This window comes from Monodon monoceros, unplaced genomic scaffold, assembly GCF_005190385.1.
Source record: "Monodon monoceros isolate NGI ecotype Baffin Bay Population unplaced genomic scaffold, NGI_Narwhal_1 Super_Scaffold_18, whole genome shotgun sequence".
In the NCBI taxonomy this organism is placed as follows: domain Eukaryota; kingdom Metazoa; phylum Chordata; class Mammalia; order Artiodactyla; family Monodontidae; genus Monodon; species Monodon monoceros.
The window spans coordinates 86,898,279-86,917,898 of NW_021703774.1; the positions used below are offsets into that span (position 1 = coordinate 86,898,279).

General features: G+C 37.2%; 1 protein-coding gene across 2 annotated transcripts in view; it reads left to right on the forward strand.

Annotated features, from left to right (window-relative positions):
* The window catches only part of VAV3 (vav guanine nucleotide exchange factor 3), a 398,245-nt gene that overhangs the window by 352,363 nt on the left and 26,262 nt on the right, over positions 1-19,620 (forward strand). For both annotated transcript variants that reach the window (XM_029227383.1, XM_029227384.1), the window contains exons 22-24: positions 2,657-2,691; positions 16,638-16,754; positions 17,322-17,409. In XM_029227383.1, the coding sequence (XP_029083216.1) occupies positions 2,657-2,691; positions 16,638-16,754; positions 17,322-17,409 (240 nt within the window). The remainder of the gene's footprint in view (positions 1-2,656; positions 2,692-16,637; positions 16,755-17,321; positions 17,410-19,620) is intronic.

Below are 19,620 nucleotides of genomic sequence, written 5' to 3' on the forward strand. Positions count from 1 at the left end.
AGGGCAGAATATGGAGTTTGAAGCAAACACAATCTGGAAAGGGAGATAAGAAATCTTAGAAAGGAAAGAAGAGTGAGGGAGAACCTCAAATTCTGTGTATAAACATTGCCTCAGTCTCTGAGTGGTGCAGACTTCAAGTAGCTCAGCTTAGGCTAAAAAAACTTAACGAAGTATTCAGTTGCCCCTTACCACAAGGAAGACAGAGTTTGCAGTTGGAGTTCAAACAAGTTAACTGCGTGCTCTAAGAAAAACCACACTCTTTGTAGGAGCATAACTGAATCCAGGGCCTCTACAGCATATCATTCAAATCGTCCAAGAGGCCATCTAAAATCACTCAGTATACAAAGAAACAGGAAAACGTGAACCACACTCAAAAGAAAAGACAATTAAAGGATAACAACCCTCAGATGTCCCAAATGATAGAATTTGCAAGAAAGGATTTTTAAAGTAGCTATTATAACTGTGCTCAAGGACATAAATAAAGGAAAATACAGTTGACCCTTGAAGCATGCAGGGATTAGAGTGCTGACCCTCCAAGCAGTGGAAAATTCACCTATAACTTATAGTCGCCCCTCTATATTCACAGTTCCTCCATATCTGTGGTTTCACATTCATAGATTCAATCAAATGCAGATTGTGTAGTATTGTAGTATTTACTATTGAAAAAAATCCATGTATATGCACCCATGCAATTCAAACCCGTTTTGTTCGAGGGTTAACTGTATGTTTATAATGAATGGACAGGAAACCTCAGCAGAGAAATAAGAACTATAAAAAAGAACTGATTGGGAATTCTATACAATGAAATTTCAATATTTGAAGCAGTAAGAATAATATACTCAAAGTTTTGAAAGAAAATTAGAAATATATCTTTCCTCAATGAGGACGAAATAATGACATTTCTAGCCTAACAAACACAGAAAGTTCACTTCTGTCTCATCTAGCTTTTATAAAATGTACTTGGGAAGAAGCATATATCTTATATTTAATTTTATATGTATGCTATATTCCCAATGAAATTTTTTTAAAACGCTACATCCACAGCAGAAGTTTTAACAATGTAAACAGCCTATGATGAAGGCAGAAAAAGGCATTAGGGAAAAACTGTCAAAGATGAGAACAAAATTGTTTATAGCCTTATATATGAGATATTCCTCTAGACGAGGGCCCAAAGTACACATGATAGAAATGGGGAGGGCTCATGTCAGATGGAAAAGGACAGGCTCCTACTCTGATGATGGGGGTCACAGCTGAGAAGACAGTCCTGGCTCATCACGCATCAGAATGTACCAAAGAGAGAAAAAGCTTCAGAAGGACACATCCAGATGGAACAGCCTCAATCTCTGTTCTACTTTAGAATTTTATGTCACTCTTCACTTTTGTGGATCCTTCCCAGCTGAGAAAATCCAGTCAAAATATGTTGAAGCTCTTTACCTGCTCTGTCCTCTTTCTCTCTTTTTGTTGTCGTTCTCCAGGAAGAGAGAGATAGGTTTAGGAATAAGCATACATTTGAAGAATACAGAGAGGTAGAGGGAAGGAGGAAAACACTTTTTTCCCCATCAGATTTCTGAGGCCATGTATATTTTACTAAAAGGGAAACTGTTGAATATTGATTTCTATTTGCGAAAACAAAATGGTATAGGAAAATATTCACAGGAGTCGAATGGTATAATTTACTTTCAATATGTTATCTGTGCATCAGGATTTTACACAGTGGTGAAATTGAAAATGTGATCCATAGGATAAAATATTTAAATATTAGTAACTTTAGAGATGTTCTGACCAGAAGGATAGTTTTTTACAAATAATTCTTAACCTGGAAGGTCAAAATAGTAACAGCCCATTATGAAAATGGACATAGCTAGAGATATATTCACATTAACCAGACCTCAGTTACAAGTGAGGGTAACAGTACTTTTAATCACGCAGTATTAAAAGGCCCAGGAATAACATGGAATGTATACATCAAAGATTCAGGTGATTCATGAAAATTACACAGTATGAATTGTATTTGTTGTTTTATGAATATTGGTGTGCCGCCTTTGGCTTTGCTCATTTTCTAATTGCAATCAGCAACTAGAAGTTTTCTTTTTCTTTCTTTATTTGCATAGAAAATAAAGTTTTTCTCTTTTGTAAAGCTCCATAGGAGAAAAGGGAAAAATGAGTATTTCCTATGACTTTTTCGTAAATAAACGGTTTTCCAGTTTGGTAGACTTCTAAAGCAGAGTTTAAAATTTGTGATACACAATAAGAGTCTATATCAGGTGTATATTGTTTATTTTGCCTGTTTTCCCTGTGTATTGGGAAAGCAGTGTGCTATTTGGTTTTCCTAACATTTTCATTTTAATTTTCTATGATAGGATTAAACTGCCTTGATAATAAATACCAAAAGATTCCAATTCATATTTTTCCTGTTATCTCTTCCTTTAGAGGTACAGTGGCAGTAAAATGAATGAAAGAATTAAAGTGAAATGAATTATTTTCTACTTATCTGACATATACTATGATTCGCTCTGTATAATATTGCCAATGGATAATTCTAGGACTGTGCTACCTAGGGTTTTATAGAGCTGAGTCAGCTGAACTGAATTAATGATCGATTTCTAAAAGCTTCCCTTAAGTAAACTTAATCTATTTTTGCCTTTTTACATCCTAGGTGCCCAAACCAGTAGATTATTCTTGCCAACCCTGGTAAGTATTAAAAATGTTTATGTAGCTGAGTTGAAATACTATACCCTTAGCTCGAGGACGCCTTAAATGAGCGAGTAGTAAACTACATTCCATTTCCATTTGTCCTGGCTAAAGCTGTTTTCAGATGCAACAAAACACCATAATGAATTTATATATTGCTGACCTTTCCATATCTTTATCAGAGAGTGGTGCATGTGTGTGTACAAGCACATGTACTTGGCTGTAAATTCAAAGTTTATACCATCCACAGAGAGGAATGGGACATGGGCAAATATGTATATTGCATTTTAGAAGAGTAAATTTCATGAAGTTGAGAAAAAAGGTATGATTCCATTTTCTGAAACTAAAATTTAACCCAGAAAGGACAGTAGATCCTAAAAATACATTTTATAACACATAATATTGGAGGAGCAAGATGTGTCCAAGTCTAAAGTTTTAGGTCTCTGTGGAGCTCACATAACACTTGGAGGTTAGCAGTATCACTAACAGAAACAAGGAAGCAGTAGATAATGATTATTATTTTTTAGACATTATGAGTTTAAGGGGAAATGATACCCTCAACTGGATAAACTATTCAGAATCTAGAGTAGTTATAATCATTATATGATAATAACTAACATATTCTGGGTATTTAGTATGTACTTAGTATTTTACACATTTTGTTTTGTTTTTCCAACATCTGTATAAAGAAGGCTATTTTTATTATTTTTACAGGTGAGGAAACAAAGGTTAAGGCCAACCAGCTAGTAAATGGTACAGCCAGGATTCCAAGTTATGCTGTCTGTACATTGGCACACCACCTGTTAAAGTACAAAACATGGGCATATTTACTTATTGATATTTGCTTCCTGAATTTTGAGTTTGGCTCCTCTTAAAATGACTGCATCTATTTTTACTTTCTTGATATTGAAATATATGTATACAAACTAGATATCAGGATATGTATATAAATGAGATATTCTGAGAGTATATAGTACTAGTTCAGTTTGCAGGTGTAGCTAACAGCTGAGTTCTTTGATATTTTAAATTCTGATCATTTTCTGTTATATAACCAAAGCATGAAAAATGCCGGGTTACTGTAGGAATATACTGTCCATAGTATGAGATCCTCTCCTCAGCAAGGAATATACTGTCCATAGTATGAGATCCTCTCCTCAGCAAGGAATATACTGTCCATAGTATGAGATCCTCTCCTCAGCAGTCTTGCTCTCCCTCCCCAGCAATTTCTGCCTTCTGTGGTCATTGTCTGCTTTCTCTGACATCCGTCTCTGGGCTTCAGCACTGAGCTTGCTGGAGAAATTGTAGCAGGTCTGTAATGGAACTGGAAGTCTTTGCTACATGTTTACCTGGTTTAAGATAAATTTGAGGTCTTACTTTTCGTGGAATTAAAGACTGTAATCCTGACAAATTAAGTTTGGAGAATAGAGCTGATAGCATGGATAATCAAACTGAAAAACATCAAGAACTGGTGAAATCATGAGAGTGTGATGATAGTTTCCTTCTCTTTTCTTTTACTATTTTTCATGTAAGTAGGCGTAATAGTTACAAGAGTAATGATTTTAGAGAAATACTAAAGCCACAAACTAGATGGATTTTTTTTTAATTGGAGTATAGCTGCTTTACGATGTTGTGTTAGTTTCTGGTGTACAATGAAGTGAATCAGCTATATGCATACCTATATCTCCTCCCTCTTGGACCTCCCTCCCATCTCCCCCAATCCCACCCATCTAGGTCATCACAGAGCACCAAGCTGAGCTCCCTGAGCTGTACCACAGGTTCCCACTAGCTATGTATTTTACACATGGTAGTGTATTTATGTCAAACCTAATTGCCCAATTCATCCCACCCTCCCCTTCCCCCTGTGTCCACATGTCTGTTCTCTACGTCTGTGATGGATTTTATGAAATAAACCAATCAGGTACCTGGGAACCAGTCAGGGCACAGGAGATTTGTTTTTGAACCCTTTGTTTTAAAATGTACCCTTGCCAATATGTATGACCAGTTATATGACCAATATATATGACCAGTTAGAAAAGTATTGTTCCTACTGATAAAAAAAAAAAATCAAGATGTTCAGATGAGGGAAGACCCTTGAAAACCGTAAGAGATAGATATAGTATAATTTCATAATTACTTTTTCTTCTTTTCTGAGCAACTTGGACAATTTCTTCACACTAAGCAGGCAGTTTCATGTGAAATGACTTCTGCTAAGGAACAAAATGATCAGAAAATGAAATCTTCAATTTTAGAAATACTAAACTGTTTAGAGAAAAATTACACTGTGGTTCTCAAGTCATTAAGAAAGTGAATAACACCAACCGTATGGTGTATTTATTATTTCCACATTTTAAAACAAGTTGTTCCCATAAGGTAAACTTTATCTCTTTCATAGGCCGTGAAATAAAACAGAATTCAAGATGATTATCTTCAACAATCTATGTTTTGGGGTGTCATGAAGGCAGGGATGAGGCATGGGGCTTAAATCTGGGGAACTGTCTGAAAATCCTTATGAAGAAAAGGATACAGAGGCCAAGGAACCTACCTCATCCTCCAAGTAGTCAGGCAACTTACCTTTCCCTACCTTAGCAGGAGACATAAGTTAGAAGGTATATTACATGGAAAAATTGAGCCATATGGGGCCTAGACTTGGAAAGAGCAGGACCAGCAGAGATTGGGAGAGCTGTCATACTGAAACCAGATGGGTCAGATTAAGGAAAGTCAATATACAGACTGATGATGATTCCCAGTTCCTTTGTGTAGCTCAATTTCAGCACTGTGACAGCTGTGTCTCACACACATGGACTACTCTCTTCTTCCATCCAGATAGGAATTTGGAAGATTTTTCTCTAAAGAAACAGAATAGACTCAAAATAAAAAATCTAAAATCCAGCCCCATCATAAGGTTCTTGCCAAACGATCAGGTTCCCACCCAATGAGCCTCCCTTGCTTCCTCCACACAGAGCTTCCAGTCAGTTCTTGGCTTGGATGCCCTTCCTCTTAAATATAAGCAGACAACAAGGAGTAACCAGGCATTTGAGAAAAGGCTTGAAGTGAAGAACAAATAAATGGGAAAAAGAAACTTGGAAGAATTACAGACATTAGAACAGGCAGAAGAAAGAAGCCTTAAAGTTATATTCTCAGAATTAAGAGATGACAATGTATCCATAGAAGTGAGCTGGATGTTTTATAAAAGCAACAATCAGATAATAAGAAAGAGCTCTTCTAGTTAAGTATTGAGTACAGAAACTGGAAAATAAGTTGAGTAAATCCTTCAGAAAATCAAAGAGAGATAATATGAGAGAAAAGATAGAGTAGGGGGCTTCCCTGGTGGCGCAGTGATTGAGAATCTGCCTGCCAATGCAGGGGACACGGGTTCGAGCCCTGGTCTGGGAGGCTCCCACATGCCACGGAGCAGCTGGGCCCGTGAGCCACAACTACTGAGCCTGCACGTCTGGAGCCTGTGCTCCGCAACAAGAAAGGCCGCAATAGTGAGAGGTCTGTGCACCGCGTTGAAGAGTGGCCCCTGCTTGCCGCAACTAGAGAAAGCCCTCGTACAGAAACGAAAACCCAACACAGCCAAAAATAAATAAATAAATAAATAAATTTTATAAAAGAAAAAAAAAGATAGAGTACACAAGTGACCTGAGAAGTCCAGCCTTCACTTACTAGAACTCCAGAAAGGGAAACTGAGAACAACAATTATCAAAAAAAAAATTTTTTTTAGAACTGAAGGGTATATGGCTCCAAATCAAAGATGCTACCAAGGGCCAAGGACAATATTGAACCTTTAGTACAGCACATAACTGAAAGGCATATTAACATGAAAGTTTGCTACATAGAGAAAACAAAGCATCTGAGAGTTTCCAGGGAGAAAAAAAATCAGATTACATACAAAGACTTGGAAATCAGGATGGCACTGAATTGGATGTTAGAACAGTAGAGCGATGCCTTACAATTTGAGAAGCAAATAACTTCTCACCTATAATTCTATATCCAGCCAAACTGTGAACTAAGGATTATTAAGTAAAATAAAAATATGTTCATAGATGTGAGGCCTTCTGAGTATTACATCCCATGCATTCATTTATAGGAATCTGAAGGATGAACTAGTAAACCAAAAAAGAGGGAATCTAGGAAATGGGAGCAAAGGGATGTCCAGGACTACAGCAATTCAGCAGGCTTAGAGAGCAAGCAGTGGTGATTAGACCAAGAGGGTGGAGAGCTTGCTTGGGAAAGATGAATGTCTCCCCATAGAAAAAATTATTAGGTCCAGTACATGGTGTTGAAAAGGTATCACTGAGGGGTTTATAATCCTCTTGGAGAATTTGGAAAAAATCTGTGGTAGAGACAAAGAAACTTGAGCAAAACAAAAACTTGAGGACTTTTTTTTTTTTTGCGGTACATGGGCCTCTCACTGCTGCGGCCTCTCCTGTTGCACAGCACAGGCTCCAGACACGCAGGCTCAGCGGCCACAGCTCATGGGCCCAGCCGCTTCGCGGCATGCAGGATCCTCCCGGACCAGGGCACAAACCTGTGTCCCCTGCATCGGCAGGCGGACTCTCAACCACTGTGCCACCAGGGAAGCCTGAGGACTTGTTTTTTGATGTCAGATGTTCTTCGAATGTGACAACATGACACAACTGGGTAAGATGATGGCTTACCTTTGGAGAGGTTACACAAAGAATGAGGTGCAGCACTATGAAGGCATGAGCATAAGTGGAGAAACAGTGATTTTCCATCCTGACATCTAAAATTTATAAAGACCCAGAAGGAGAAGAGAGGGAGAAAGGGCCTGAGAAAATAATATTTGAAGAGATTATAGCTGAAATTTTCCCTAACGTGAGAAAGGAAATAATCAATCAAATCCAGGAAGCACAGAGGGTCCCATACAAGATAAACCCAAGGAGAGGTACATGCCAAGACACAAATTAATCAAACTGACAAAAATTAAAGACAAAGAAAAAATATTAAATGCAACAAATAACATACAAGGGAACCCTGATATGGTTATCAGCTGATTTTTAAGCAGAAGCTCTGCAGGCCAGAAGGGAGTAGCACAATACATTTAACATGATGCAAGGGAAAAACCTAAAACCAAGAGTACTCTACCCAGCAAGGGTCCCATTCAGATTTGATGGAGAAATCAAAAGTTTTACAGATAAGCAAAAGCTAAGAGAATACAGCACCACCAGACCAACTTTGCAAAAAATGCCAAAAGAACTTCTCTCTACAGAAAAGGCCACAACTAAAATCAAGAAAATTATGAATGGGAAAGCTCACCAGTAAAGGCAAACATAAAGTAAAGGTAGGAAGTCATCCATGCACAAATATGATATCAGAACCAGCAATAATGAGAAGAGGAGAGTACAAATGCAGGATATTGGAAATGCATTTAAAATTAAGAGATCAACAACTTAAAACAATCTTGTATATATATAGACTGCTACATCAAAACCTCATGGGAGATGTATAATGAGAGGAGACAAGATGGCAGGGTAGAAGGACACATGCTCACCCCTTCTTATGGAAACACCAGAATCACAACTAACGACTGAAAAACCACCAACAAAAAAATGCTGGAACCTACCAAAAAAGATATTCTACATCCAAAGACAAAGAAGAAGCCACAACAAGACAGTAGGAAGGGCACAATCACAATAAAATCAAATCCATACACACCAGGTGGCCAACTCACTAACTGGAAGACAATTATACCGCAGAAGTTCTCCCACAAGAGTGAAAGTTCTGAGCCCCACATTAGGCTCCCCAGCTTGGAGGTGTGGCAACAGGAGAGGGAGCCCCCAGAGAATCTGTCTTTGAAGGCCAGCAGGATTTGATCACAGCAGTTCCACAGGACTGGGGGAAACAGAAACCCCACTCTTGGTGAGTGCACACAGGATCTCATGTGCACCAGGACCCAGGGAAAAAAGTAACCTCATAAGAGACTGAGCCAGGCTTACCTGCTAGTATTAGAGGGTCTCCTGTGAAGGCAGGGGTGGCTCTGGCTCACTGTAGGGACAAGGACACTGGTTTGACAAACTCATTGGCATGAGCCCTCTTGAAGGCCGCCATTATCTCACCAAGACCTGGCCCCACCCAACAATCTGTAGTCTCCAGTGCTGGGATACCTCAGGCCAAACAACCAACAGGGCGGGAACACAGCCCCATCCATTAGCAGACAAGCTGCTTAAAGTCTTCCTGAATAAACAGCTGCCCAGTAAACACACGCCCTGACATGGTCCTGCCCACCAAAGGGAGAAGACCCAGCTCCCCCCACCAGAAGGCACGTACCAGTCCCTCCCACCAGGAAGCCCACACAAGCCTCTTAGACAGCCTCATCCACCAGAGGGCAGACAGCAGAAGAACTACAACCCTGCAGACTGCAGAACAGAAACCACAATCACAGAAAGTTAGACAAAATGAGACCGCAGAGGAATATGTCCCAGATGAAGGAACAAGATAAAATCCCAGAAGAACTAAGTAAAGTGGAAATAGACAATCCACCTGAAAAAGAATTCAGAGTGATGATAGTAAAGATGATCCAAGAGCTTGGAAAAAGAATGGAGGCACAGATTGAGAAGATACAAGAAATTCTTAATAAAGACCTAGAAGAACTAAAGAACAAACAGATGAACAATACAATAACTGAAATGAAAAAATAAACTAGAAGGAATCGGTAGCAGAATAACTGAGGCGGAAGAATGGATAAGTGACCTGGAAGACAGAATGGTGGAAATCATTGCCATGGAACAGAATAAAGAAAAAAGTATGAAAATAAATGAGGACAGTCTACAAGACCTTAGGGACAACATTAAATACACCAACATTCACACTATAGGGGTCCCAGAAGGAGAGAAGAGAAAGGATCTGAGAAAATATTTGAAGAGATAATAGCTGAAAACTTCCTTAACATGGGAAAGGAAACAGTCACCCAAGTCCAGGAAGCACAAAGAGTCCCAGGCAGTATAAACCCAAGGAGGAACACACCAAGCCACATAGTAATCAAATTGATGAAAATTAAAGATAGAGAAAAAAATATTAACAGCAACTAAGGAAGAGCAACAAATAACATACAAGGGAACTCCCATATGGTTATCAGCTGAGTTTTCAGCAGAAACTCTGCAGGCCAGAAGGGAGTTTCATGATATATTTAAAGTGATAAAAGGGAAGAACCTACAACCAAGAATATTCTACCCAGCAAGGCTTTCATTCAGATTTGACAGAGAAATCAAGAGTTTTACATACAAGCAAAAGCCAAGAGAACTCAGCACTACCAGACCAGCTTTGCAACAAATGCCAAAGGAACTTCTCTAGGCAGAAGAGGCCACAACTAGAATCAAGAAAATTACAAATGTAAAATCTCATCAGTAAAGGCAAACATACAGTAAAGGTAGGAAATCATTTCCACACAAATATGATATCAAAACCAGCAACTGTGAGTGGAGGAGAGCACAAATGCAGAATACTGAAAATGCATTTGAAATTAAAAGACCAACAACTTAAAACAATCTTGTGTATATATAGACTGCTATATCAAAACCTCATGGTAGCTGCAAACCAAAAATCTACAATAGATACACACACAAAAAAAGAAAAAGGAATCCAAACACAATACTAAATTTGGTCATCAAATCACAAGAGAACAAAAGAGGAAGGGAAGAAAAAACACCAACAAAAACAAATCCAAAACAATTACCAAAATGGCAATAAGAACATACATATTGATAATTATCTTAAACATAAACAGATTAAATGCAACAGTCAAAAGACACAGACTAGCTGAATGGATACAAAAACAAGACCCTTATATATGGTGTCTACAAGAGACCCACTTCTGATCTAGGGACACATACAGACTGAAGTGAGAAAATGGAAAAAGATATATCCATGCAAATGAAAACAAAAAGAAAGATGCAGTAGCAATGCTACAGATCTAGGGACACATACTGACTGAAAGTAAGGTATGTAAAAAATTCTATTCCATGCGAATGGAAATGAAAAGAAAGCTGGAGTAACAATACCCATGTCAGACAAAATAGACTTTAAAATAAAGACTATTACAAGAAACAGAGAAGGGCACTACATAATGATCAAGGGATCAATCCAAGAAGAAGATATAACAATTGTAAATATACATGCACCCAACATAGGAGCACCTCAATATATGAAGCAAATACTAACAGCCATAAAAGGAGAAACTGACAATAACACAGTAATAGTGGGGGACTTTAACACCCCGCTTTCATCAATGGACAGATCATCCAGACAGAAAACCAATAAGGAAACACAGGCATTAAATGACATATTAGACCAGGTGGACTTAATTGATATTTACAGAGCATTCCACCCAAAAGCAGCAGAATACACATTCTTCTCAAGTGCACATGGAACATTCTCCAGGACTGATCACCTGCTGGGCCACAAAGCGAGCCTCAGTAAATTTAAGAAAATTGAAATCACATCAAGCATCTTTTCCAACCACAACGCTATGAGATTAGAAATCAACTACAAGGAAAAAAACTGTAAAAAAAAACACAAACACGTAGAAGCTAAACAATATGCTACTAAACAACCAATGGATCACTGAAGAAATCAAAGAGGAAATCAAAAGATACCTAGAGACAGATAAAAGTGAAAGCACGATGATCCAAAACCTATGGGACACAGCAAAAGCAGTTCTAAGAGGGAAGTTTATAGATATACAGTCTTACCTCAGGAAAGAAGAAAAATCTCAAAGAAACACCCTAAGCTTACACCTAGAGCAACTAGAGAGAGAAGAACAAACAAAACCCAAAGTTAATAGAATGAAAGAAATCATAAAGATCTGAGCAGAAATAAATGAAATAGAGATGAAGAAAATAGAAAAGATAAATGAAACTGTAAGCTGGTTCTTTGAAAAGATAAACAAAATTGACAAAACTTTAGCCAGACTCATCAAGAAAAAGAGGGAGAGGGCTCAAATCAATACAATTAGAAATGAAAAAGAAGTTACAACTGACACCACAGAAATACAAAGGATCATAAGAGAGTACTACAAGCAACTACATGCCAATAACATGGACAACCTAGAAGAAATGGACAAATTCTCAGAAAGGTACAATCTCCCAAGACTGAACCAGGAAGAAATAGAAAACATGAAAAGAAATTGAAACTGATTAAAAGACTCCCAGCAAACAAAAGTCCAGAACAAGATTGCTGCACAGGCAAATTCTATCAAACGTTTAGAGAAGAGTTAACACCTATACTTCTCACACTCTTCCAGAAAGTCACAGAGGATGGAACACTCCCAAATGCATTCTATGAGGCCAGCATCACCCCAATACCAAAATCAGACAAAGATACCACAAAAAAAAATTACAGGCCAATATCACTGATGAACATAGACACAAAAATCCTCAACAAAATACTAGCAATCTGAAACCAACAATATATTAAATGCGATCATACACTGTAATCAAGTGAGATTTATCCCAGGGATGCAAGGAATTTTCAGTATTTGCAAATCAATCAGTGTGATGCACCACATCAACAAATTGAAGAATAAAAACCATATGATCATCTCAGTAGATACAGGAAAAGCTTTTGACAAAATTCAACACCCATTTATGATAAAAGCTCTCCAGAAAGTGGGACCTAAATAGTCATTTCTTCAAAGAAGAGATAAAGATGGCCAAGAGGTACATGAAAAGATGCTCAACATCACTAATTATTAGAGAAATGCAAATCAAAACTACAATGATATATCACCTCACACCAGTCATTATGGGCAACATCGAAAAGTCTACAAACAATAAATGCTGGAGAGGGTGTGGAGAAAAGGGAACCCTCCTACACTGTTGGTGGGAATGTAAATTGGTACAGCCACTATAGAGAACAGTATGGAGGTTCCTTAAAAAACTAAAAATAGAGCTACCATATGATCCAACAATCCCACTACTGGGAGTAGATCCGGAGAAAAACATGGTTTGAAAAAAAGTTTCAGGATACAAAGTTAATACACAGAAATCTCTTGCATTTCTATATACTAACAACGAAAGATAAGAAAGAGAAATTAAAGAAACAATCCCATTTACCATCACATGAAAAAGGATAAAATACCCAGGAATAAACCTACCAAAGGAGGTAAAAGACTTGTACTTCAAAAACTATGATGCTGATGAAAAAAATCGTAGATGACACAAACAGATGGAAACATTTACCATGTTCTTGGATGGGAAGAATCAATGTTGTCAAAATGACTGTACTACCAAAGGCAATCTGCAGATTCAATGCAATCTCTATCAAATTACCAATGGCATTTTTCACAGAATTAGAACAAAAAATTTTACAATTTGTGTGGGAACACAAAAGGCCCCAAATAGCCAAAGCAATCCTGAGAAAGAAAAACGGAGCTGGAGGAATCAGACTCCCCGACTTCAGACTATACTACAAATCTACAATCATCAAAACAGTATGGTACTGGCACATAAACAGAAATATAGATCAATGGAACAGGATTGAAAGCCCAGAAATAAACCCACAGACCTATGGTCAATTAATCTATGACAAAGGAGGAATTTCCCTGGAAGTCCAGTGGGTAAGACACCATGCTTTCACTGCAAGGAGCATAGGTTTGATCTCTGGTCAGGGAACTAAGATCCCACATGTTGCACAGTGCAACCAAAAAATTTAGAAAAAAAAATTTTTTTAATCTATGACAAAGAAGGGAAGAACGTACAATGGAGATAAGACAGTCTCTTCAGTAAGTGATGCTGGGAAAACTGGACAGCTACATGTAAAAGAATGAAATTAGAACATTCTCTAATACCATACACAAAAATAAACTCAAAATGGATTAAGGACCTAAATGTAAGCCCAGACACTATCAAACTCTTAGAGGAAAACATAGGCAGAACACTCTGACATAAATCTCAGCAATATCTTTTTGGATTCACCTCCTAGAGTAATGAAAATAAAAGCGAAAATAAACAAATGGGACCTAATTAAACTTAAAAGCTTCTGCACAGGAAAGGAAACCATTAAAAAAAACCAAAACGACAACCCACAGAATGGGAGAAAATATTTGCAAACAAAGTGACCGACAAGGGATTAATCTCCAAAATATGTAAACAGCTCAAGCAGCTCTACGTCAAAAAAAAACAAACAAACAAAAAGTCCCAATCGAAAAATGGGCAGAAGACCTAAATAAACATTTCTCCAAAGAAGACATACAGTTGGCCAAAAGGCATATGAAAAGATGCTCAACATCACTAATTATCAGAGAAATGCTAACCAAAACTCCAATGAGGTATCACCTCACACTGGTCAAAAAGTCCACAAACAATAAAAGCTGGAGGGGGTGTGGAGAAATGTGAACCCTCCTACACTATTGATGGAATGTAAATTGGCACTACCACTATGGAAAACAGTATGGAGTTTCCTTAAATAACTAAAAATAGAACTACCATATGATCCAGCAATCCCATTCCTGGGCACATATCCAGAGAAAACATGGTTTGAAAGGATACATGCTTCCCTAATGTTCATTGCAGCACTATCTACAATAGCCAAGACATGGAAGCAACCTAAATGTCTAGGGACAGAGGAATGGGTAAAGAAGATGTGGTACATACAGACAATGGAAAATATTACTCAGCCATAAAAAAATGAAACAATGCCTTTTGCAGCAACATGCATGGACCTAGAGATTGTCATACTAAGTGAAGTAAGTCATATAAAGACATGATATCACTGCCTGCCATGATATCGGCAGGCAGGCTCTCAACCACTGCGCCACCAGGGTAGCCCTGGAATCTAATTTTAAACAATGATACAAATAAATTTATTTACAAAACAGAAATGGACTTTGGGATATTGAAAACTAACTTACAGTTACCAAAGGGGAAACGTTGTGGGGAGGGATAAATCAGGAACTTGGGATGAACATTCACACACTACTATATATAAGATAGATAACCAACAAGGACATACTGTATAGGACAGGGAACTCTACTCCATATTCTATGATAACCTATAAGAGAAAAGAATCCAAAAAAGAATGAATATATGTATATGTTTAACTGAATCTGGTTGAGAGTCCGCCTGCCGATGCAGGGGATACGGGTTCGTGCCCCGGTCTGGGAAGATCCCACATCCTGTGGAGCAGCTGGGCCCCTGGGCCATGGCCGCTGAGCCTGCGCGTCCGGAGCCTGTGCTCCGCAATGGGAGAGGCCACAACAGTGAGAGGCCCGCGTACCGCCAAAAAAAAAATAAATAAATTAAAAATAAAATTGATAAATTGTACTTTAATCATGTTATTTAAAAATATTCAAGTAGATATTAAAAAATAACAAGGAAAAATAGGTGAAATACTTGAAATGGGACTTGAGGTAGAATCTGATAAGATGGGGTAGTGCTGCTTTTTCATTATAGCTTTATAGTATGACTTGACTTTTAAAAATTATGTTCATGTGTTACTCTGATAAAAATGCTTATGCTATATGCTAATTGCCATAAATGCTATGAAGGAAATTAGGGATACTGTAATGAGAATAATGGAGTGGAGAGTGCCAGATACAGGACAGTGTTCTTTAGCTGGAATGGTCAGAAAAGACTCTCTAAACCTGAAGGATGAGAAGCAATGTGGGTTGACAGAGGGCGAGAGTTTTCCAACACAGGAATATAGTCTATGCAAAACTCTAAGAATTCTTGAACCTGAAAGAAGCCTGGAGACTAGTAAAGAAGGGGTTTGTTAGAGATAAGATTTAAGAGGAAGATGTGAGTCAGATTATACTAGGTAGTAATAAGTAATAAGTGGTTATCCTAACTTTAACCCAAGGTACCATCTACATAAAATGCCCTTAGCTTTTCTTCTGTACTTGGTGGAAACCTCACATGTCCTCCTCCCTTTACAAACTTGTCAAATGCCTACCATGTGTATTTTAAATATTGGATTGGTCAAAAAGTTCATTTGGTTTTAAATAAAAATAAAACATTTTTCATTTTCACAAAGAATTTTATTGAACGTATTCACTAACTGAACAAACATTTTGGCCAACCCAATATATAGCATAGATTAGATGTGGGTATTTACACTGGGTTACATGAGTCCATATGTGAATCAGAAAATTTTCTAGAATATTGATTTGAAAGATAGCTGATCTCAACATAAAAGTTTTTCCTTTAACTTTTATTACCCATAATCTGATATATTTTGTCAATAAATGCTAAACCTGTATTTGATGCGAAGGGTCATTAAAGAATATTTTAACATTGAATTTGGGCCTTTTATTATTATTGTTATGGGATCTGGGTATGCTTAAGACCAGTATAGTTCAGGAAGAATTGAATTCTGGTTTTGAAAATATCTACCTTTTAAAAATTTTATTCATTACTACCAGTTTCTTAAGAAAATTGGTTATCAAAATTGTGGACTACAAGAATTAATCTTATATCCAAAAAATAATTATTTTAAAATAATTTAAATTGTTTTTGAATTTTCTTACAATACTCAAAGGAAATTTTGTTTCATACTGTTTTACCTAGAAAAGGTGAAATTTTGGAGGAGTGCGTGTATGTGTGTATACGTGTATGTACATCTGTGTGTGTCTTAGGCAGGGCAACACTTCCCTACAAGTCTTTTTCCTTCTTGTCCTTAAATTCCCCATAATTCTCTCTCTAACCCGATACCTATTAATTCTTTTCTTTGTCCCATTTATTTATTTGATAAATATTTAGTGTATGTTAGGCAATATTCACTTCACTGTTGTAATCTTTGTAGAGCATTTGTGTTTGGACGTATCTAAAGGACTTTTTTCTGCATTATTTTTTTGAAGTACTATAATTAGTACAGAAGTAAAAACAGTTCAGATCTGCCACTACATTAAAATCCTAACAGATACATATTTTTAGCCTCTGTTCTTTTCCAGGTACATTACCCAAATTTTCTGCATCTTTGTTTCTTACAGGTATGCTGGAGCAATGGAAAGATTGCAGGCAGAGACTGAACTTATTAACAGGGTAAATAGTACTTACCTTGTGAGGCACAGGACCAAAGAGTCAGGAGAATATGCAATTAGCATTAAGTAAGTGGGACAAGTACTTTTTACAGAAATAGCTTTCCTGTTTTTGTAATTGCATAGATCATCTGACATATATAACACTGAAGCTGAAAACCAAGGTTCTAATTGCAGCAGAAATAATGTATCATCTCTCCAGACAGTTCATTAATACTTGAAAATATCTGTTAGAAAAAATGGTATTGTGTTATAGGCTGCTAATTGGCATACTACATTTCTTTCAAAACATTGTACTTGATATGTGTATGTTTCTAGTAAATCCTAAGAATTATAAATTACTAGATTTTATTTTGTTTTTCCATATTCCCACATTGATCTTATAAATAAATTGGGCATAGTGATTGATCAAATCTAACCCAACCCCCCCGCCGTCTCACTTCAAATATTGGTTGTATCTTCAACCAATCTAGTGAATATATTTTGTTAATTAGCTGTCACCAGTGTATTGGCATAGGTATATATTTTGTCTTCAGAATTAATTCCTATAATGTTATTGGGGCATGCCCTCTGGTAATTATTGATTTCTACTGATTAAAAACACATTTATATTCATAAGTTATTCATTGCCCACAGGTACAATAATGAAGCAAAGCACATCAAGATTTTAACAAGAGATGGCTTTTTTCACATTGCAGAAAATAGAAAGTTTAAAAGCTTAATGGTAAGCATTGATTAGTTCTTTTCAATCTGTGGTCCTTATTTTTCTCCTATTAGTTTAATTCTAGTTTCTTGGAGTATTTGCTCACTGAAACATTGTTTAAAGAGAATCATACCATAATTATGCAGCAGAATCCTGAAAATTTTAATTGTAAGAATTCTAGTTAAGTTTTATATTGCCCTAGACATATTTTTCATTGTAAACTAAGTTTACAAGTTTTAGATAATATTTCAGAGTCCACACTAGAAGATTCTTAGAGCCACAGACACGTTCAAAACAATCAACTTTCAGTTACTTGTGTTTTACGTTGTTTGAATGACACACAGCAGAGTTTTAACATGCTTCTTTCTTCCTCTGCCTCTATCTCTTCATTTAGGCAGAGGAAGATATTTTAAATTATAACATTAAAAAGTTGTAATTGGTAAAATACCGCTCACATTTAGGTTCATTTCATGCAAAACATGCTGTCAAATGGAAAACCTTTTTGTATTTTCTGCTATTTTAGCTGACCTGTACTACAGCTCTCCTTCATTACCTTGGACAATTAAACATTAACAAGGTGGCATTTTTACCACATGACAGTGATATTTCATAGGAATTTTACATTTAAATTGAACAGTATGTTGTTACCAAGTTGTTTCAAATAAATAAAGATTATTAATTCTGATGATTTTTAAAAGTGTAACTTAGCATACAAGAATAGTATATGTCATATCAACAATACATATATCAGTATGTCATTACATGTGCATTGCTTGTGCACATGTGTATTTACTGTCAATGCTTGTGCATTTACTGTCAATGCTTGTGCATTGACAAGTTCTTATTTCATGAAAAATGATCTCAAGTCTGTTTCTCAAGTTTGCAAGCGTTTCTTGAGATAATGAAGAATTTGGAGATAGGACATAAGATGCATTTGTAGCACCCTGCTAAGTACCTTGAGTAACATTGGGAAGGACCACTCATTGATTGAACCATCAGTCAAATGATACACACTGCATTGTTCCAGAAAACATCTCAAAGCACTTTGCAGATTTGCAGAAAACATCTCAAAGCACTTTGCAGATGTTAACATTAAAGTTAAAACTGAGCGTAAGAGAGCCTTACAAAATAAGCCAGCTTGAAAGCCTTATCTAAAAATTTAGAACTGCTTCAAGACAGGAATCAGCGTTTTAAAGAAATTGAAGCATCTTGAGTTGAAAGAAAAATAAGAAAACCTCTCTGGACATAAATATCGCATTCCCAATTCAAAAGCTAAGGATGGGTAGCAAGACTGTGTCCTGGAAAATGTAAACCCTGTCAAGTTGGCAACCAAGATCCAGGTATCCTCCCTGCTGGCAGTGAGTTATGTTCTGCTGGAACAAGCAGGCTGTGCACAGAGAAAACTGGACCTGAGGAGGTTCTTCCCTAAAGGAAAACCTAGCAGGGAGGTAGCAAGTGGATGCACAAATAATGAGTAACAGCCCCAGCCGAGACATGATAAAAGCGTGAACGGGGAGTCTCCACATCGCTGCAAGACACACCAGCTTGACTCACCTGAAGAAATTAGGGTGGTTGGTAATGAAGCTTCTCCGTGGTATTATAGTTAATATGAGACTTTAAAAAAAAAAAATGCTGTAGGGCCAAAGCTGACTACCAGCCTTGATGACTTTGAAAGCAACAAAAGGGACTTCCATCACAGGAGATAAGCAAAGAGGATGAAAGGAATAGTCACTGGAGAGGGCCAATCAATTCAGCTCTTTGTCACCTGGATTCAGCTCAAGAAAGTTCCTCATCCTCTAAGGTCAGATGTGAAAAGCCAGTAAATACTGCATGACCTGGATTAGTGGACACAGATCCTCAAGTTCCTATCTGCATGTAAAGCTGTTATTATAGTATAAGCAATAAAGACCCAGAATTCAAATAACTTGGACCAGAGAGCAGTAAAAGTTTCTGCAATGATGTTCTGGAAAGGGAATTAAAAGTAGTTGTCACAGAGCTAAAATAAGCTCCCCTTATACGCTATGTGTAAGACATCAGAAATGCCACTGCAAGAGACACAGGCATGTTTTTTCCTCCATATCTGGGGATCTTTTGTAAGGAAGTACATAGTGCAGAGGGTTAAAGGGAGGGGATTAAGAATTAACTGCAAAACTACAATGGAAAAAAAAAAAAACTTCAGCAAAAGGACATGACAGACAAGGAGCTGAAAAATCTCAGCCTTAGATGAATACT